The sequence below is a fragment of the Odocoileus virginianus genome, chromosome 23 (assembly GCF_023699985.2).
Source record: "Odocoileus virginianus isolate 20LAN1187 ecotype Illinois chromosome 23, Ovbor_1.2, whole genome shotgun sequence".
In the NCBI taxonomy this organism is placed as follows: domain Eukaryota; kingdom Metazoa; phylum Chordata; class Mammalia; order Artiodactyla; family Cervidae; genus Odocoileus; species Odocoileus virginianus.
Window position 1 is genome coordinate 42,826,724 of NC_069696.1, and position 22,374 is coordinate 42,849,097.

The 22,374-nt window shown below is 41.0% G+C and overlaps 2 protein-coding genes across 3 annotated transcripts in view; one reads left to right on the forward strand and one right to left on the reverse strand.

Annotated features, from left to right (window-relative positions):
• The window catches only part of SYN3 (synapsin III), a 472,322-nt gene extending 470,138 nt beyond the window's left edge, over positions 1–2,184 (forward strand). Inside the window, exon 15 of the transcript XR_011483033.1 lies at positions 1,523–2,184. The gene's annotated coding sequence lies outside the window, so the exon portion shown is untranslated. The remainder of the gene's footprint in view (positions 1–1,522) is intronic.
• On the reverse strand, positions 1,929–21,649 carry FBXO7 (F-box protein 7). Of its 2 annotated transcripts, XM_070453987.1 has the most exons (10): positions 21,343–21,649; positions 17,310–17,604; positions 12,779–13,003; positions 11,366–11,507; positions 10,138–10,221; positions 8,399–8,455; positions 7,847–7,942; positions 5,101–5,277; positions 4,739–4,776; positions 1,929–3,861 (listed from the first exon to the last, which is right to left on the reverse strand). In XM_070453987.1, exons 1-10 carry the CDS (start codon positions 21,462–21,464, stop codon positions 3,472–3,474), a joined length of 1,626 nt encoding a protein of 541 aa, XP_070310088.1. In that variant the 5' UTR covers positions 21,465–21,649; the 3' UTR covers positions 1,929–3,471. The 2 variants fall into 2 exon arrangements, with proteins under 2 accessions (XP_070310088.1, XP_070310089.1); XM_070453988.1 differs by lacking the exon at positions 8,399–8,455 and having other exon boundaries at positions 21,343–21,640.
• Positions 21,650–22,374: the final 725 nt, after the last annotated feature.

The following is a 22,374-nucleotide window of genomic DNA, read 5'->3' on the forward strand; positions in this document are numbered from 1 at the left end:
AGTGTCAGAATCACAGAGATATTAAGCTAAGCAGTGATCTCAGGAATTGGAGAGGCAAGCTACAGTGAGAGAAGACAGAATTCAGTTTTTTGTACCTAGGGAATCACAAAATCTACATTGTTGAGAGGCTACCTGCCATGATTTGATTCCAACCATGCCAAACCAGAGCTTTCATTAATAAATGGGGGTTGGGGGGATGGGGGGGTGGCAAGCTTCTGTTAATAAAAATAAAGGGAAAAATGAGGGCCAGAGAAAGTCCTTAAGGCTACAAGCTAGCAATGTGAGCTGCATCTACCACGGCGCTCATCCATCACAACACATCACAGTGAAATCAGAAAGTCATGCAGCGAACAGGCTACAACCACACCATGACTTCATTCCTATCATTCACCAGCAACACATACAGCTTAACAGTCTCAGTTTAATGAGAAGAAAGTGGATTTTGTAAGCTTCTAACTATGAGCTAGTTAAGAGGAAAAGCTTTGATGGTGGTTTTAAGAACTCAGAACAAACTATTATGAGAGGACTGCAAATTGAGGTGTGTGACACCCCGCTGGTATCCTAAACTGACAGGGATCTGTCCCGTGGGCTAGTAAGTCTGAGATAAGGTTGAGAAGTAGCATCTGTTTCCTCGGGACACCAGCCCCGCTCATGAACCTCTCCAGGACCACTCCACTTCAAAAGGACCGCATTTTGAGAACTCCTGTTTTATAGTACACGGTGCTTCTGGTTATCACTACGTCCTTCCATCCCCACTATACACGCACACACACACACACGCACACACACAGCGCATCCAAACAATGCACACACATACCACACACAGCGCATCCTAACGTTATAAGGCCATGAAGACGCGCGCTGGAGAACCAGTTTTGGACCCATCAAAGTTTCAGGGTGACTCTTTCAACCTAGACCCAATTAAAGCCATATGGCCTCTGGTAGACACTTTGTTAAAAGCTATTCTATAGCTCAGATATTACAAAATACCACAGGAAAAAGAAAATGTCAACAGTCCTAATCCTTTACCTGTATATTAAGCTACTAAAGGTGACATGGCCTCTGGAAAATCATATTATTGGCTGAACTTTCTTCACTGTGATGGGAAAAAAAGGCAGTACACACGTGTAGCCAAAAAAAAAAATTCATGTGTACATGGGACTCTGACATTCTTGCAGCACATAGCATTCCAAGCCATTTCCTATATGCAAAGCCAATTTTTTAAAAAGCAGGAAGACATTGGCAATATTCCTATTTTCTGCAGATACTAACAGTGTTTTATTCCTGTTTTGTGATTCAGACTTTAATCTGTCACTGTAGCATGTTTCTATAGTTGTTTGTATGCTATTTGTGTTTGACCTTTTTCTTGTTGTAGGCAAAATAAAACTTGAATTTTGTGTACTTTAAGTCTTAAAAGCAAAATATTCTACAAATGATGAGGCTTTCTTTGCAGAACAAGTACCTGAGCAGCACTCAAAGCACTGTACTTTGTTGTTAGAAACACTGTCTACTTACACCTTAGGCACCAAGTATTCAAAACACAAGGAAAAAGAACCGAAACTCCACTCCAGAAGAAGCCAGAAACAGGAGTTCCTAACAACCCAATGGTGGCCAAAAAGCAGAGTTTTGGAGCCCGGAAGTTTCGGCACAGAGCCTCAGGAGCAGCTGCAGGGATGGGGGAGGGGGACTGAGCTGGCGGGGGCCCATTCACCTCACATCCAGTCCAACCAAACTGGCTCCACTTGTGTTCATTCCATAAATCAGGCTTCTGCAAATGATTTCACGTGAAGAAAGGGTGCCACCACAAAACAAAAATAATCCCCTGCAACAATCTGATGACAATGAATAGCTTCTCTGATCATTTTCAAATGTCCAAGTAATATTGTAATATTACATATCTTTCTGTAATAAAAGTCAAGACTGCCATGTAATTTACACTTAATATTTTATTCTGGTGTGGAACATTATCAATGTGTAACCTTCATTCTAGACGGTAACTGAGAGAGGGGATGTCAGGAACCATATTCCCAAGGCCAACCCTGTCGAGAAAGTAACCTGTGAGCCATACCACCCCTGGAGCTTTAACAATTAGGTTGGTGCAAAAGTAATTACAGTTTTGCATTGTTTAACATTGCTGTTTGATATTGGAATATTCTTAAATAAATGTGGTTATGTAGTATATCATTTTAATGTGCATTTCTTGCTTTATGTTTTTTTGCTAATGCCTTGCTTATTTTACATTTTAAGACTAGGGAAATGATGTTAGATGAAAAGCTAATTTGAGTGATTTTCTTATTCAAGATGGGTCAAAAATGGGTCATCAAGCAGCAAGAACAACTTGCAACATCGACAACACATTTGGCGTAGGAACTGCTAACATAGTGCGCTGGTGGCTCAAGAAGTTCTGCAAAGGAGACGAGAGCCCTGAAGATGAGCAGCACAGTGGCCAGTCATAGGATGCTGACAACGACCAACTGAGACGATCATTGAAGCTCATCGTCCTACAACTACAGGAGAAGTTGCTGAAGAACTCAACGTCAACCATTCTATGGTCATTCAGCATTTGAAACAAACTGGAAAGGTGAAAAAGCTCGATAAGTGGGTGCCTCATGAGCTGACCAAAAAATCAAAAACATCGCCGTTTTGAAGTGTCATCTTCTCTTATTGTAGCAACAACAAACCATTTCTTGATCAGACTGTGATGTGATGAGCAGTGTATTTTACACAGCAACTGGCAACAACTAGCTCAGTGGCTGGACCGAGAAGCTCCAAAGCACTTCTCAAAGCCAAACTTGGACCAAAACAATGATCATGGTCGCTGTTAGGTGGTCTGCTGCCCATTTGATCCACTACCAAATTTCTGAATCCTGACGAAACCATTACATCTGAGATGTATGCTCAGCAAGTCGATGAGATGTACTGAAAACTGCAACACCTGCAGCTGGTACTGGTCAACAGCATGGGCCCAATTCTCTGTGACAACATCTGGCCACATGTAGCGCAACCAACACTTCAAAAGTTGAAGGAATTGGGCTATGAAGTTTTGCCTCATCTGCCACGTTCGCCTGACTTCTTGCCAACCACCACTTCCTTCAAGCATCTGAACAACTTTCAACAGGGGAAACGCTTCTACAACCAACAAGTGGCAGAAAATGGTTTCCAAGAGTTCATTGAATCCTGAAGCATGGGTTTTTATGCTACAGGACTTCTCATCTGCAAAAATTTGTCGATTGTAATGGTCCTATTTTGATTAATAAAGATGTGTTTGAGCCTAGTTATAATGATTTAAAATTCATGGTCTGAAACCGCAATTATGTTTGCACCAACCTAATATGTCTATAAAAGGTTTCTGTAAGTCCATGTCCCACCATCGCAATCAGAAAACAACAGAGGTAGCACCCCAGCAAGATGACATCCGTAGTTTTAAAGAAACAAAACCAAAACAAGCTCCAGAGTAAGGTAACAAATCAGTCACATGAATGGTAGCCGGCTGTCGGTTGGCCAACCCCTGCTGGGTCTTGGGGGAAATCTGTCACTGGGGCCACCTCGCCCTGGCAAGATGGGGTTAGGACCTGGAAGTGGGCCCATTGGGTCAAAACGTGGTCTGAGTGGAGGGAACTGGCTGGGTGTCTCCCCAGGCCCAGGGATGAGTGAATTGATTGGGTCCCCAACATAGGGAAGGGTTAGTCTTTGATCATATTCACCACCGATAATTCCTGGAGGGAGCAGAGAACTGGGAGGGAAAGGCCTGGGGTGCAAGGGGTTGGGGTAGAATGGAATGGGGTGGGGTGATGATGGCAAGAACATCACATGCCGCCCTCTCTGGGCTTCTTTTCTTTGTTTGTACCTCTTCTTGTACAGCTGCAGACAGATAAGAACAAGACATAATGAGTGAGTTGGACACTTCCCCAAAGTTCCAGTATATATACTTTTCTTTTCCCACAGTATGGAGGCAGACAAAGAAGCTAGTGCACTGAAGGGAACTTCTACCAGTTTCAACCTGCATGAATAAGGTAGTAGCTGTGAACACAATGCCAAAGGAACTCTAGTCTTTAACCACACTGCAACTGAGCAATTGTGCCAATCTGGAGTAACAACACATCCAGAGAAGGGATAAATGAGTGACATGTACTCTCAAGACTGCAATCTAGCACTCTCGAGCTGATATGAATTTCACATCAGCCTTTCCTGAAAATGGAAAATTTAAATATTTGTTGAAAATATCATGCCATAGAATATAAAAAGTTACGGTATTGGCAGGGAAGGACAGGAGTGGTCAGTACTTAAGTTCACTTTCTCACCTAAATTATGTCCCTAATAGACCTCAATTTAAATAACAAAATAGATGACTATTTCAGAGGGTGGAATATATTCCTATCTGCAAATAAAACAATATAACTTATTTTTTTCATAACTTACTATTCTAACTAGTCGAACAGCTGAAGACTACTACAGCACAAAAACAACTCAGTTTTGTTTTGTTTTTACTACAAACAGGGAGACTATATTAAGTAAAGGTGAAAACAGTCATCATGCTAATATTTTTTTCCTGTGTAATTACAAGACACTAAGGACAAAGTCTAAGGTAAAAGTTGAAAACATTTTCATTTACTAAAAATTAGTAATAGACTCAAAACAGATTGTATTATAATAAAAGTGGAAAATATGCCCCTAACATGTTAATTCACTAGTTATTTCCATGCAACACACATCAGCCTTGGTATTTACAAATACCTACTTCTTTCCAATCTGTGTCTCGACCTCTGACACTACCATCTACAAAGAAAACAGAAAACATAAGGATTTTAAAGTGCTTCATTCATCCAGCATTAAACCTCTCTTGCCTCAATTTTCTATACTAAAAGAATCTACTTGGTCTAAAAGACTGTACTTGCAGAGAACACAAACATGAATGGGGAGAGCTTTGGTGGCACAGGCAGTGGTACATGAGGCTTAGAATCTCTTTATAATAAGGCTATGCTATGACTATTTCCTACTCTTTAAAAAAAGCCCACGACTTAAAACTTCTGGCCAGCTGAGTAATTAAGACCTCAGTAACAAAGAACACTTTTCTTGTTAACATGCCATCATGGAAATCACCTCGAAAATCCCGCAGATACAAACACCTCCACAGAAGTTGATCATTTGAAGTAATATAGAGGTCACGACAAACTGCAGACAGGGACAGAACAGAACGAACATCCAAAAGTCGGAAGATCCGCAGTTTCAGCTCCAATGGGAGGACTACCAACCCAAATACATCTGGTAGGTTCAGTGCTAAAAGGAAAAAGAGAATAGATCTCACTGAGTACAGAAGATCCAGTTTTCCTCACATCAACCAAAGTGGCCAACTTTGTAGAGATGATAAATTAGATGGTATTTTCCAGTTATCCAGGCATAAGTCATCTATTACAAACTTTTATCCCCTGGTTGACTATATCACTACTACTAACTCTAAGCCCCTTATTCTCTTTATGTTTTACTAGAGAGACAAAGTACTTTGTAATACAGATCAAATGAATAACTATGACAATTTTTAAATACTAGTCAATGGCCTCCTTTGTTTCAAGATATATTCAATACAACAAAAAATTCTCTACTCAACTACAGAAAATGGATAATTCATTGGCTTTTACAATTGGTTCCCAATGCTGCCACTTACTGTGTGCCTTTGGACAAGTTATTTAAGCTCCAACTCAATTTCTCATCTGTAAAATGGGTTAATACTACCTCCCTCACTGAGTTGAGAATTAAATGAGTAAATACATACAGAGTGCTCAGAACAATATCTGGCAAGCAATAAGCACTTGAATGTTAGATTACTATTATTTGATATCTAGCAGGCTGAAAAAGAAGGGAGGAAGACAAATTCAGAAGCAAAACCAAGAAAGGAAAAGAATAATATATTCCAAAGTCAAGTGACAATTATTTTCTTATTACTAGTTACTTTGAATATAGGGATACTATTCTTCATTAGCAAAGATAACCAAAATTCAATACAAGGTTTTAAAATTCACATTATTCTTTTCCCTCACCGTCAACTGAAGAAGAAAACTATTCCTGTAACAGCCTTGGCACCATGCCACTTGAGACCTAAAATACTATTTTTCTACATACAGACAGCAGATAAAAGTCACATATCTATCTCTAAAAACCTGAAATTATTTATCAGCCAAAGACTGTGGTAGATTATGACTCCACCATATTATTTTCTACCCTATATTTCCCCATCCCACTATCACGAGGTTTGGCCATTTTCACTTGTTTTGTCCACTGAAATGAGAGTACAAGTGGCATACTATCTCTGAATTAAAGCTTTAAGAACCAACACGTATGGAGAAGGAAATGGCAACCCACTCCAGTATTCTTGCCTAGAGAATCCCATGGACAGAGGAGCCTGGTGGGCTAAACCCCATGGCGTTGAAAGAGTGGGACACGACTTAGCAACTAAACCACCCCACCTTCCCCACTTATTCATCCTTCTTAATCTATACATCACTTGTCTCTGGGATGTATTGATCTGGTATCACTTAACTTGTGTTCCAATTAGTCAGACTTAGCCACTGAACAACAACTTCCCTTATCAAGGATCTTATCTCACTGCACAGAAGTTAACTGGATCTCTTTGAGGACAGGATCACTAAGGGCAAGGACCAGTTTGCCTTGTTCACTACTGCATGTCTAGTACCTGACACAGTGTTTGCCTTGCTGGATGAAATGACAGAATGGGTGATGTATGAGCCACAGCATCGCTCTTTTCTGACCTGCCTGGTGAACTCCTGCTGACAGCCCTGCCTGGCTGTAGGAGTGGGGAGGGCTGAGGCTCCTTGAATCATGTGAACCGTTAGCAGTTGCTACATTGTTGATGCCCTCCCCACCCCTCCAACAGATCTTAGCTGATCAGTGACTCCCAAGACTTCCTCTACACATGAACATGGGACTACTTTCCCTGTTTTAACCTCCACTGACAACAGTTTGATGGCTTTTCTCTGAGGAATATCCCTTGAAAGCATCACCATATAGTCAATCTGTTATCCCTAACTCTGCGCTTACTGCATTATATTTGCCTGGAACTATTAAAATGAATATGTATTCAAAAAAAAAAGAACCAACACATGGTCACTGGTCCTCTTTCCCCTGTGCTACAGAAGAGCAAGTCCTACATAAGGACCGCTCACCACTTTTTCAGCTAAACCTAACCCACACACACATGTACCTGAGTGAGAAATAAATGTTCAATTTAAGTCACTAAGATTTTAAAATATTTTTTACTACTGATAAAACACAAAAAGAAAACTTATTAATACAAGTATTTTGAGTGTATTATAAACCTTGCTGAATTACAGTTTCATCACCTATAAAATGAGAATAAAATCCACTTCAGAGTTGTTAGCGTTAAGAATGCATGTCAAATATCCAAAGTACCTAGGCACAGAGCCTCAATAACAGCTTTTTAAAAAGTAGACCTAATTTACAGGCTATAGATTATTTATATATGTATTTATTGAACACCAATTATGGGCCAGACCCTGTGCTAGGCCATGAGAATACAAAAGTGAGTAAGACATATTTCCCTGCTTTCAGGGTAATTCATAACCTTAGGTGAAAAGAAATCATGTGAAAAATTATGATACAGTGGAAAAAGAGCTATAATAAAGATACGTATAAAATGCAGTGAAGATACAAAGAGGATGTGAATAGCAATTAAGGAATTAGCACTTAAGCTTAAAAGAGCAGAATTTCACTAGGAGCAGAAAAGAGGGAAGAGTCACATGTCATCCTTAAACATATGTGAACTTCCGGTTCTTTCCAGCCCTTTAGCCTGTGATGATTTATCATTTCTTACCTTGCCGGGTAAAAGCCAGAAGAGGATACACCAGCTGGTCTTTGAAGAGGCGAGAGAGTTTCTGAAGATCTTTGTATATCATGGCTACATTTTCCCCTAGAATATTTTTTAAATGAAAAGTCAAAACACAATAGCAAATGGAAAAACTTGAAATGGTGTCCTCTACTTCTGCCAAACCAAATCAAAGCGCTAAGTAAGTTTTCACAAATAATTCCTAAATAAAGAGAAATGAACTAAAGTCTCCAGTAGAAGAGGAAGTATACACTGTTAACTCTGAAGGCTGAATCCTCTTTAAACAAAATCTTTCTTTAATGGACCTACTAAAGAAGTGATTAGCAATTTATAAATAAAAGAATAATAGTGCAGAGCATATACTAGGTACTATACTATAAGCCACAGTAAAAATGATTTAAATTACTTATCAAATGAGCAGCATACTCCTACCCAACATACAAAGTACATACTGAAAATACTAAATTAATATAATCCACAAACTGGTGGCTTCCCTGATGGCCTACAATGCAGGAGACACAGGAGACGTGGATTCAATACCTGGGTCAGGAAGATCCCCTGGAGGAGGAAAATGGCAACCCACTCCAGTATTCTTGCCTGAGAAATGCCATTGACAAAGGAGCCTGGTGGGCTACAGTCCAAAGGGTCACAAAGAGTCAGACGCAACTGAAGTGACTTAACACACATTCACATAAACTTGTAATCTAACGGTATTAACTTTCTTCCTCCTTTTTCACTTCCTTATTCCTTACTTAACATAAATCAAATAATTTGAGTGACATTCCTATAAACACTGTTCTTAAAAAATAAGCTCAGGAGCCAAATCTACTCCAATCCTAAATTTTACTATTTATTAACTCTGTGTCCTTGAAGTAATTTAACCTCCTCTAGACCTGTTTCCTGATCTAGAAAATGGGCATAAAAACCTCTATTACTCTAATGTAGAGTATTTCTACTCCCCACAGTAAGGACCTCCATAGTACAGAGATGAACATACAGTGTTGTAGCCAAGGAATCTCAAGCTTTTCTGGTCTTAATGGTAAGACCATCTATACAGATTCATCAGTCTAGTTCATGCATTCTCAAAAGAAACAATACTGCCTCCAACCAAGCAAAAATCCTAGCTATTACAGTGGTTTGTGACTCTCCAAAGGGCCACAGTATACAAACAAATATATAGTATATCTATGAAATTAAAATTTCATGAGGGAGAATGATTTGGGAGTTGGGGTGGGGGATTGTGTACAAAGCCTCCTTAGGGGATTGATAATGAAAAAATGGTTGAGAAACACTGACCTGGTATGACATTAATTGTTCACAGACCGTTAAAAATACATATTCTGAGGTCTCCCTTTCCTATCAACTTCAGTTCATATAAGTTAGTCTCTCAGAGTCTGATCTCCCCTGGGAACTGACAAAAATAAGTCTCAAGGCCTTCAAAGCAAAGATCTAGATCTAGGTGGCCTACCCTAAAAGACACTGCTGTAAATGCCATCTCCCTGCTATAATGTATCACACCAGTCCCCACCCCCGACCCCCGATTTTAAAACCCGCCTGAATTCACTATGAGGACAAAATGAAAAATACATCCATAAAGGCACATGTGCAGCAAAAAACAAGTACGCCAAAAGATTTTAATTCCCTTCCCACCTCATCTCTTCTCCTTCAACTGCCTACCTGTCTGTTACACTTTGGGTTTAACTGACAAAAGAAAAACTATCTTCTTTGCATCTATTAGTATTATAGAATACAAGCAAAATCATGCCTAGAATAAAACCTTTTGAAGTTCCACTCTGTATAAAACAGTAACCAAATTTAGGTAAGTTTAAGCAAACATTTTGAGTACAGTTTTTCTTTTAATGATCTTACATAATGAAGTTGTATTGTATGGTTTCCACAAAACATAGTTCCTCTCCATACTGGTTAAATACAATGCTAGAAAAATCCAAAGATTTAATTCAGAAATTATGAAGTATCAATCCTGTGTAATGATTATATAATAGCATCATTCCATAATGATGCTAAATATAGTTTGGCAGTATACTTATATTATATATTTATACAACATAATGGCAGTATAACTATAATTTAGCATCTAAGACCCTAAGAGAAACAGGAAAGAAACTGAAACTCTGTAACACTGTTGTGAATTTGCTTCAGGCTCATCCAGAAATTTTAAGTCTTTGAACATTATCTTTCCGTTGTTTTGTTTTTTTTCTTTTCTTTTTGCATGAACCTCTTAAACCTTTATCCCAAAAGCTAAATCATGGTTACAATACCTGATTCTTCTTTGCAAATAAAAGATTCTGGCAGCAGCTGCAGTCTTTTCACGCTTCTAACCTCACTGTTGATTTTTAGGGTAGCTGAAATAGCAAAAGAAAGATGATGAAAAAGTTGTCATTTCACCAACTGCTTCACTTTTTCACATGGACTTGCATTCATTCCCTTGCCCCCAATTACAGACACACTGTACAAACAAACTGCTCTCTGCTTGCTTCCTTGCCTCACAGCGAAGCCCAAAGTGCAAACCTGCAGTCATGTTAAGTAAAACACCATTTTTAAAAACTACAGGAGACACCTTTATATGAAACCCACTAAGTACTACCAACAGCAGCTTATTAATAATTGAAAGATATGCAACAAGGTTAATAGTTAAACACAATACAATCATTATTTGTAATGAGGTCACTAAAAACTCCATTTATTTTTTATTTAACCCTTGGCAATGAGTCTTCCCTTGTTTATTAAAAGAATCCTGCTAGCTTTCACAGTGTCATCTCTCTCTAGACCCAGAGGACCAATACTCTTGACATCACCAGAAGGTTCATTTTTCAATCCTATACACAAAGGTGCACTTCATTTCATTCTGTGAAGGAGCCAGTGATGTGCTCAGGCACATATGCACTGAGCAGGATGTCTCGGGCAAAGGAAAGATGTAAGGACACGCTGCTCCTTTTCAAAGACCCCGGCCTGGCACGCGCCTGGAATGGCTGTCGGCCGTGAAGTCCACAAGCAGCTCATTTGTCAAGAATCAGTAAAGGAACAAACATCAGGAACTAACACATTTAGCAGCTACTCTCTGTATCAAGTACCTTAAAACTAGTAAATAAAGGTAAATATGTTGTTGAAGTGTTGTTGGGCTGTTTTTATAAGAAACTGAAGCAAAACTTACAACCTCACATTCACTGTTTGATAGCTGTGACCTTGCAAGTGTGACGTAGTAGTATGATTAGCTCTGTATTCTGTAACCTTTTGGCCCCCGTGTGATTAGTAGTCTGGGGATCAAACAAATTTGAGAAAGATTCCTAGCCATACTGTGACAGCCAATCACTGAAGTGACTGTAAAGAGTTTGGAGAGAAACATATAAAGACTCACAAACTAACAAGCATGACTCCTCCAGCTAGTTACCTATCACGACAGCCAATCACTGAAGTGGCTGTAAGGTGTTCGGAGAGAAACATGTAAAGATCCATAAGCTAACAAGCATGACTCCTCCAGCTAGTTACCATTTATGACGATGAGGTTTCCCAAAGGCACACAGGTGAGCGCGGCAGAGCCGCCCTCGCAGAGAGGGTGCGCGTACTGCAGCTTATACACGCCCCCCAACCTCCAGTTCTCCGGCATGGACACGGCTCTGGCTTCAGTCCCCTGGGCAATGACATGAAATAGAGGGAAACAGATAATCAAGGACAGTGCGCTACTCTCAAAAAAATGAAAAACCCAAGAGGCCCCTAACCTGTCTGCAAATAAGCATTCCATACAGTCCCTTTTAATAAAGTTTGTCAAATCACTAATAAAACTGTGAAAGAAAGAAAATGTTACATTATCCACCATCAAAAGTTTGGTCCAAATAGATAAAATATCAGAGATAGAGACTGAATTCTCACTTGAAAATTTCACTTCTCTGCCTAGCAGAGCCATATCATTATTCAAGAGCCCAGCTCAAATCCCACTTCTTTTGTGAAGCCTTTTTCAAAACAAATCCTTGCTGTCATTCCCACCCTCTCACTCCCTAACATTCTGTTCATATTTCTATTGCAATGCTTCTATTATTTATCATAATACATTATAATTCGCTTCCTACTTGTTTCTCTCCCCACTTACAGACTCCTTGAGGATAAAGACTGTCCCAGTATCTGTACATTCCAAATCCTGACTCAGTGCATGGCATGGTCCCCGTGTTCGCTGATCACTGAATTACTCTACATTCTTGTTACTCATAACATGGCCCAGAATGCTCACTACTATCTCAGGCTCCACCCTAGACTTATTCAATCAGAATCAGCCTTTAGTAAGATCCATTAGGTATTCTTATGCACATTAAAGTTTGAAAAACTTCTAAACGTTCTCCTTTGTGAATCTCTGGCATGGCATCCTCCATACATACACGTTTCTCCTGCAATTTAGCCAATACAATGTAGCAGTCTGTTACTTGTCTTTCTCCTCCACTTGGACAGTAAGCACTGCACCTGACATTGGCAGGTATTTGTCTAACAGATAAGGAATGAATGAATGTAAGCAACAACAACTTAAGAACAATGTCCCTCTTCCTAACTGAATCGTATTAAGGTTAGTGGCAATTCACAGAACCACTAACATAAAAAAATAACCCTGTGAGCCAACTATCTAGTCATACACAATCCACATGCACTGACCACATTTTATACATATTATCACATAAAATCTTTTGGGTTTTTTTAAACCATAGATGTCATCAATTCTGTAATACTAACTAAAAGCTGACAAGGAAACAAAGGAGGAAAAAAGGAAGGAGGGAAGGGAACATTTACTGACTGCCTACTGGTATGCTCAGCATTGTCTTCGACAGTTTACATTAATACCCAGACACATTTAAGAAAGAAATCTACAACACGACCCCTTTTCTAACAGGAAACTTTTGTTCTCGGCCGTAATCTCACCTGAGGTATGTAACCCGACTCCAACATGAGAAGATGTATGGATACTATCAGGGCATCACAGGGGTTCCAGCAGTCAGCTGACTGATACAGGATCTCCAACGAATGTGGCACTTGCCCCTCCACTGATTCGCTGCAGAGCATGGGCTCCGTGGGACAGAAACCCGCGCCCTCCTCCACATCCACATCTGGAGCTGACGCAGCTTCAGAACGCTGACCAGGCCCCAACTGAAAAGGATAACAAAAGCAATGAATTCATCAAACAGACTTTCGTTTTTGCACAGTATATTTTGTATCCTAAGTGAACTGAGATTAGAGCTCAGAGCTAAAGCACATTACTGAGCTCAGAAATGGTACCCATTTTCTGTGAGGGCTCCTAAACCATGAAGAAGCCTGCCATCTGCTCCTCCTGCCTGAGTATCTTGTGTGCAGGCTCAGTCAGTCGTGGCCAGCCCTTTGTGACCTCAGGGACTATAGCCCACCTGGTTCCTCCGTCCATGGGATTTTCTTTGATCTCTATTAATTTTGGAAGGAAAGTTATGACCAACCTAGACAGCATATTAAAAAGCAGAGACATTACTTTACCAACAAAGGTCCGTCTAATCAAGGCTATGGTTTTTCCAGTGGTCATGTATCGATGTGAGAGTTGGACTATAGAGAAAGCTGAGCGCAGAAGAATTGATGCTTTTGAAGTGTGGTGTTGGAGAAGACTCTTGAGCGTCCCTTGGACTGCAAGGAGATCCAACCAGTCCATCCTAAAGGAGATCAGTCCTGGGTGTTCATTGGAAGGACTGATGTTGAAGCTGAAACTCCAATACTTTGGCCACCTGATGCGAAGAGCTGACTCATTTGAAAAGATCCTGATGCTGGGAAAGATTGAGGGCAGGAGAAGGTGACGACAGAGGATGAGATGGCTGGATGGCATCACCAACTCAATGGACGTGAGTTTGGGTAGGCTCCGGGAGTTGGTGATGGACAGGGAGGCCTGACGTGCTGCAGTCCATGGGGTAAAAAGAGTCGGACACGACTGAGCAACTGAACTGAATTTTGGCTGATATGCCAAAAACCTGAAAATCATCCTAGACTTCCCCCTCAACCTTATAAGCCCCACCTCAACATGAGTCGTCGTCCAAGTTCTACTGAATCTATCTCCTAAGTCTCTCTAAAATCTGCCCCTTTCTATCCTAGTGGTACTTCAGACTCATTTATCTCCTAACCTCCAGGAACAGCCTCCCCAGATATCCCTGGACTCCACTTTCTTGTCTCCCAAGACACTCCACCCACTGCTGCCAGAGTTTTCTCACAACCGAGAATCCAATTATGTCCTATGTCCCAGCTTAAATTCTTGCCAGTACTTCCCCTATGCAGACAGCACCACCAGGCGTATATTATGCCTTGGAACATGACCCTAAATACTCTTAGGAAAAGAGGTCTACAATCAAATGAGTATGGAAAATGCTACATGTCACAGCCACCTAACCTCACCCTCCATATCCACAAAATACATTCTGACATTATAAAGCTCTGAGAAGTCCAGGAATAATAGAAAGCATGCCTAACATTTAACCAAGAAACACTATCCTCCTTCCTCAACACTCAACATCCCTGTAACACTTTTAAACTCACAAGACAAGTTTTCCACAGAAGACATGCTGAGAAATGCAGGTCTACAAAATAAAGTCCAAATTCCTAAACCCCTTAGCGTACAAGGCCCTTCATCACCTGACCCCTGACTCTGTATCAAGTTCACATTCTGCAGTCCCTCCCTCTCCAGTCTGGTATTCCTCCACCTCTTCAAGTATTACAGTAGACTATCTTTCTGCCTTGCAAAGGCCTTAATTACTGCACTTCACCATACTGTACTGCAATTTTCTGATTTCATGTCTATATCCTACCATGACAACAAGCTTAGAAAGGAAAAGACATGTCACTCACTTTTGTAACAGAAGAATAGTACCTGGCACACAGTAGGTACCCAATAAATGCTTGCTGAATAAATGATGAAGGACAATATCCTACAATTTCATGTTTTTCAGTGTTTTCTAATTTACCCCAAACACAAAATAGGCAAGACAGATGAGGTCGCCTTTTTATACATGCTGTAATTTTGATTCAGATTAAATAATATAACCAAGGTTACCAGCTAACAAAAATTTGAAACAATCCAAGATATCCAGACTCATAGTTCAGGGCTTTTTGACATAATACACTGCTTCAGTAAGACTGAGTTACCTACATTAATTTTACTCAGAAAGACTACTTCCTAGGTATGTGCTCAACTTTTAATGCAAAGCACATGTTTCTTCTTTTTAAGTTTATTTCCATTAGAAAAGAAGCAGAGGAAAGTAAAGTTACATTTTATGAGTAAAAGAGTGGAAGAATGTAAGGGAGCAAGAGGCTGTTCTTTCAAAATCCTTGAGGATCTGAGCCCTGATGGCTTGTAGAGTTCTACATTCACCTATTAAAACCTAGGGGCCAATGACAATCCACACTACCTAAAAATGAGGCTCCTCAAAGGCCCCTTCCTTTGAGGAAGGAGAAAATGCTCATTAAAACCACTTACCTGACAAAATTATGAATTACAGGCATACCTGGAAATGTTGCAGGCTGGGTTCCAGACCATTGCAAGAAAGCAAATATTTCAATAAAGTAGGTCACAAAACTTTTTTGGTTCCCCAGTGCACATAAGAGCTCTGTTTGCACTATATGGCACTTATTATGTGTGCAACAGCATTATGTCTAAACAATGTGTCTACCCTTAATTAAAAAACACTTTATTGCTAAAAATTGCTAACCATCATGTGAGTCTTCAGTAAGTCATAACCTTTTTGCAATAGTAACATCAAAGATCACAGATCACAAATAATAAAAAAATATAAATGTCAAAATATTTTTTAAAATGACAAAAATTTTTAAAATAAAAATTTAAAAAATTTTTTAAAATAAAATGACAAAAATATAACTAAAAAGGTATAAAAATATGACAAAAATGTTTAAACTATTGTGAGAATTACCAAACGTGACACAGAGATAGAAGTGAGCAAATGCTGTTGGAAAAATGACACCAACAGACTTGCTTGACAGTTTCCACAGACCTTCAGTTTGTAAAAAACACAGTGTCTGCAAAGCACAATAACACTGAGGTATGTCTGTATCTACGCTTTTTGCTTCTTATGCCTAACTTCTGGCCATTTATTACTTACTGACAGACGTGTGGGAGAGAATACATGTGAGAAGAGTGTTTTTAAAGGTTACCTTAGGCTAATATGCAGATGATACCACCCTTATGGCAGAAAGTGAAGAGGAACTAAAAAGCCTCTTGATGAAAGTGAAAGAAAAGAGTGAAAAAGTTGGCTTAAAGCTCAACATTCAGAAAACTAAGATCATGGCATCTGGTCCCATCACTTCTTGGGATAGATGGGGAAACAGTGGAAACAGTGTCAGATTTTATTTTTGGCTGCAGATGGTGATTGCAGCCATGAAATTAAAAGACGCTTACTCCTTGGAAGGAAAGTTATGACAAACCTAGATAGCACATTAAAAGGCAGAGACATTACTTTGCCAACAAAGGTCCGTCTAGTCAAGGCTATGGTTTTTCCAGTGGTCATGTATGGATGTGAGAGTTGGACTGTGAAGAAAGCTGAGCGCCGAAGAATTGATGCTTTTGAAGTGTGGTGTTGGAGAAGACTCTTGAGAGTCCCTTGGATTGCAAGGAGATCCAACAAGTCCATCCTAAAGGAGATCAGTCCTGGATGTTCATTGGAAGGACTGATGTTGAAGCTGAAACTCCAATACTTTGGCCACCTGATGCAAAAAGTTGACTCATTGGAAAAGACCCTGATGCTGGGAGGGATTGGGGGCAGGAGGAGAAGGTGACGACAGAGGATGAGATGGCTGGATGGCATCACCGACTCGATGGACATGAGTTTGAATAAACTCCAGGAGTTGGTGATGGACAGGGAGGCCTGGAGTGCTGCGATTCATGGGGTTGCAGACAGTCGGACACAACTGAGCAACTGAACTGAACTGCGGCTAATAATGACACGGGAGGAAGATATCAAAACCCTCTGGTGAGTTTATCAAACTTTACACCCACTCCATGAGAACCATAGGCACTCTCTGAGCCATCCTGATATAAATACTTATCGTACTCTTCATGCATGTGGAAACGAGAAAAAAATGTTTAGCACCACCTCTCTAAAGAGATCGTTTGTCATATGTCATTGACAAGTGAGTGGACAAGTGACTGTAATGCAATTTAGAGCTAATATTAGCATCTGAAACCATACTCTCCCTATTTCTCTTTAAAAATTCAATCAGTACTAGACGAATTCCCAAATACAATGAAATAAGGAATGTGTAAATCAACTATACTTAATAAATAAAATAAAGTAATTAAAATTTTAAAAAATTTCTATAAGAATATAATCTTCAGTCTACTGATGGTAATCACCCTGACTGGTACAGAATTCAGTTGCGCTATTCCGTATGATTTATCAACTACTCTATTTCTTGTTTTGATATTAATACCCACCATACTGTCATCATTCCAGACTTCAGATTGGGCTGCCTGTCCTTGGAGTGAGTCACGCAGTCGTGCATCCTGTATGCTGGACTGACTGGAGCTGGCGGCCAAAGAGGGTTGGTCATTATTCTGGAGTGAGGAATGCTCTGAAACTGTGGATGAAGGTAAGTTAGGTGCTGCAATGTCATCTTCAAGAATCAAACATATCAAGTCCCCAGAAACAATCCCATATGAAGCCAAGGTCTCTTCATCTCCAGTGAGGGCATCCTTGTTGTTCAGTGTAATTGCAAACCGGGTATCGGAACTGCCAAGAAAGATGAATAAGGACAGTAAGAGCTACCTATTGCCATCAGCCCTGGTATAATACATTTGAAACATACACAGAGTACACGGTATGATCCCAGCAATACTAAGAAAAACAAAACAAAACAGAGATAAAGAAAAAGCCAAAGTCTAGGAAAACTATCAAAATTATTTGTTCTTCTCACTAAATGCCGACGTTACAGATTCCGGCCTGAGGGATAGGATCAGTAATTCTTTATCATTAATCCATGTTTTCATCAATTCTAAGATACATACTTTTTTTTATACTTTGTCATCTTTGAAAAAAGGATGCGTCTTAAAATTGATGACATATCACAGCTTAACGGACAGCATTTTTTCATTCAGTGTGACTTAAGAATGTGCATCTCAGGGTTGATGGCAACTGAGAGTCAATGAAATATATTCTTCTCAAAATACAAATTATATTACATCATTCCTCTGCTGAGAACCCTTCAATGGCTTCTATTTGACCTTGGAATTGGCCTTAACATGGCCTCCAAAGCCCAACATCTGACCTACCCCACTCATCCTCTCACCCACTGTTCTCCATCTACATGAGCTTTCCACTCCTTCCTCTAAGACAGATCAACCTCACTGCAGCCTCTGGGCCTATGTATCTGCTCTTCCAGTTCTTCAAATGACTGACTCTTTCTCACCACCCAGGTCTCAACCCAAATGTCACCTCTTGAGAGATGCCTTCTACCCAACCTCCATCACTCTACTCCATTCTTGTGCTTTACTTTTATTGTAATATCACTAATTGAAACTATCATTTATTTGCTTATCATCTCTCTTCCACACCCATACCACCAGAATTTAAGTTTCATGAGATTGAGGACCTTGTCTGTCTAGTTCAAAATTTCATCTCCAGCACTTGGCAAATAAAAAGTATTTATGGAACAGATGTAACCAACAAACATTAGGTGAAAAGATCAAGATGAGGCTGAAATCAGGGCTAACTATCCAATATCCTTCCACGATAGTTAGCTTATGAAGGTTCCAAAATACTAGACCCATGTCCTAATGAATATGCATAATCACAAAAAATTAAATGAGTGCACACAGACGACTGAGTATAAATTCATCCCTCTTGACTCAGTAAGAGGTCCACCCTTCTCACTGAGGTCTTACTTAAAAGTCTTTTATGTGGAAAAAATGAACTCGCTCAGTCATGTCTGACTCTTTGTGACCGCATGGACTGTAGCCTACCAGGGTCCTCCGTCCATGGGATTTTCCAGGTAAGAATACTAGGGTGGGTTGCCATTTTCTTCTCCAGGGGATCTTCCCAACCCAGGGATCAAACCCAGGTCTCCCGCATTGCAGGCAGCTGCCTTACCATCTGAGCCACCAGGGAAGTCCCTATTATGTGTGTACAAATCCAAAAACCCAGTGCTAAGCAAGCTAAGAGTTCAAATTAGGCTGAAGTAATAAACTCCCATCCTTTCTGCACCACAGAGTATCTGATCTTCAGAGAATAATCATTTCATTATACACTGGTGAGGAATAATTAACAAACCACTGTAGAACATTTTAAAGACATTTATACTCAGCAATGCTAACTTCATTAACTTTTTGAGGGGTTAACAAAGGATGAAGTCCTTTGAAAACTGTTCTGTTTATTTATTTTTACAATGATTCATTTTCAAAAGTGCTCCCAGTAATTTATTTATGTTTTTCTTGCACATGTAAATACACATTTTCTTACCAATTAAAGTGTCTTTGGTACAGAAATTACTGAAGCTTTAGAAACAACTCCTGCTCATGAGAAAATAAGTAGCTATGCCTCTGCTTTCAAATGTTTTGATAAATGCTGAAAATCAGCCAAGTGCCCAGAAAAACAACATCCCATTTTTAGCAGGAAAAAAAGAAACACCTCAAATGAATTGTGTTTATGGATGATTTGTCACAGCATAAGGTTGGGTTTTTAAAATGATAATCTAGCACAATGTTCGTTCAAATATTGATTCATTAAAAAAAGTAAAGAATTTTCTGCTTAATAAAATGTCGGCCTCCCCTCCCCTTTAGTAAAAGACCTACTTCTAAAGTAATATATGGTTTTCGAGGAGAATGGTTAACAAACAATCCTGTTTTCTGACACTGTGAGGGGGGGAATGAACTTCATCAGGAAATGCCATCCTAGAAACTCCAGGCCTTTGAGAATTATTTTATGGCAATCTCAGATCCACTTGCTCAGCAAGGACACTTTAAAAGTAATAAAGTCTTAATGGACACATTTTTAAATTGCCCATTTATTATAAAATGAACATACTGTCAGAAGAATGAATTCACTTTCACAAGCTGAAGCTTACATTCCTTCCGGTTAACCAGCCTCAACTGTAAAAACAAACTTGAAAGAGAAACTAACTTGGGCTCTTGAGTAAACAAAGCTAGTCATATTGGGTTTCACATCCTTTCCAGATTGTCCCACCTAATTAAAAAGTAATATGTATACATGTATACAAGCTATTTTTAAAAGAGAAGTTAATTTTGATCATTTGTGGTGCGGTAATAATACCAGCATGCAAAACACTTAGGCTTAACATCAAGAAAAAACAATAGACGTGTCAGACAATTACTATAACACTTAAAAGGAATTTTGTCAGTATCCCGTTTTCTGTATTTATGTTTTTAATTTGGAGGGAAAAAAGGCTTACTTTGGATGTAATGTCCTAAACTGAAAAATGAAAGGGTGAGTTCATAATAAAACCTCATTTTACTGAATTTCCTAAAAATAAAACGGAAGTTTATGAAAGTCTTACGAAAGGAGTCAGTTAGCAGGTTTTCTTTTGAAGAATTCACCTAAAAAGCCCCAATGAACACCTTCTGTATTTTTTCTCAGCACACTCAAATTCCAAATTCGCTAGCTCAGTATTTGAAGAGGACCACCCTCACTTCTGTCCCTCTACTTCCAGGTTATGGTCTCCAGGATACCCAGGATAGCCTCATCTGCAACCCCATAAATAACAGAATTCGATCCGTTATTTCTCAAAGTCACTGTCCCCAAACTGCAAGCTCTCCGGGGTCATCATAAGGCCAACGTTTACCATAGTTTGCCTTAAAAAAAAAAAAAAAAGGCAACATCTTGCCCAGGAAAATAATATTATTTGAAACAGACCGACACGCTGCACTTCGCAAAACTTTCCAGCGGGGAAGTCAAACTGCCCACAGCGGCGTCTGGCAGGTAAACACTTAAAACAGAGTTTTAAGCGGACTGCAGACTGGTAGTCTGAAAGCAGGGGTACAGGTTACAGGTGGCCTCTTATCTCCAGACGAGATACGAAGCAGGTTTTTTACTTCTAGCACTTTACAAACTTTTTCACTGAAATATTCCGACAGCTGGAGACGATGAACTTAAATCCCTGGGAGCCTGAAGAGGTTTAACCTAAGCCAAACCAGTAATTTCCCAGCTCACATCTCAAAAGACTCGGGAATTTTGCATCTTAGCCTCTCCCTGGGTTCGTTTACTGCAAACACGGAAACGAAGGCTCACCCTCGGGACGCCGGGCCATGACCTCCCGGAGCCAGGACCCCGCGAGCTGCAGCCCTCGTTCCCGCTCCCCGCCTGGCCCGCGCGCGTCACAGTCCTGGGGTGCGGGCCCCTCCAGGCCCGCTAGCCGCCCCGCCTCACGTGACCGCCCGGGGCGGGCCCGCGCCACTGGGCGCGCCTCCCCGCCCCGCCGCGTCCCCACCCCCCACCCCGCCTCTCCGCGGCGCCTACCTGTACCCCCAGGTGGGCAGCAGGGCCTGGCTCAGGTGCGCGCGCAGCTGCCCCAGAGTCGGCTCGGCTTCTGGCATCTCCAGCGGCCAGGTCCGCTTCTGAAGCCGGACCCGCAGCTTCATGGCGGCCGCGAGAGGGACTCAGCGGCCCGGACCTCCGGGGCGCCGATGGTAACTACGGAGCGGCCGGGGAGCTCCCGCCTACAGCGGCCACTACCGTAGCTATGGAGGTGTAACCAACCGACCGCGGACCCCGCCGAGCTGGTCTCTGGAACAGGAGCGCTCCGCCCCTTCTCTTGAGGGCGCCCCCTGGAGCCCACCGGCGAGCAGACCGCTGGCGGCCCACACGGGTCCAGGCCGCTCGGGAACTCACGATCGATGACTCGGCGCGCAACGGCGCCACCTGAGAGGGCGCGATGAGTTCTGCGCAGGCGTGGAGGCCGCCGCAGTCGCGGCACTGGTGCAGCTGTGTCACTTGGCTCCGCCTTTCCTAGAGAACGTTAAGGCGGAAAGGGATGCTACAGATCAAACTACTCGCCGCTCCGCAAGGCCAGGTGTCCTGGTTCTTACTCCATTTCCTCCGTGGCTCCAGCACCATTCACACCCATCAGCACCTTTGGTTGTTTCCCATGTTACAGCAAACTTAATTTGTAGGGACTTACTGGTGGCCAGTGGCTAAGATTCCGCGCTCCCAAAACGGGGGGCTCGGTTCAATCCATGGTAAGGGAACTAGATTCCACACGCGGCCCAGACCCAGCGTGGCCAAATAAATATTTATTAAAAAAAAAAAAAAAACATTGTAGCCGGTGATCTATGTCGGAAAGTATATTGGCAACCTGTCGCTGCCTAATAATCACCCCAAAGCTTAACCGCTTAGGACAACAAACATTTTTCACACAGGTTCTGTAGATCGAAAATTTGACTGTTTGGTTCTGTCTTGGTCTTTCGTGAGATTACAGTCAGGATGTAGGTCAAGCAGCCTTGACCTGCATTTATCTGAAATTTTTACTCGGGCTGGAGGATCTCGATCGCA

What these genes read in the sequence shown, in the direction of transcription:
- FBXO7 (XM_070453987.1), bottom strand. Translation starts at nt 21,464, where the DNA reads ATGAAGCTGCGGGTCCGGCTTCAGAAGCGGACCTGGCCGCTGGAGATG. An exon ending in AGTCGGGTTACATACCTCAG is followed by an intron (nt 11,508 to 12,778) that starts GTGAGATTACGG and finishes GTCATTGCCCAG; the next exon opens with GGGACTGAAGCCAGAGCCGT. An exon ending in AGGGGATCTTCCTGACCCAG is followed by an intron (nt 7,943 to 8,398) that starts GTATTGAATCCA and finishes AAAATATTCTAG; the next exon opens with GGGAAAATGTAGCCATGATA.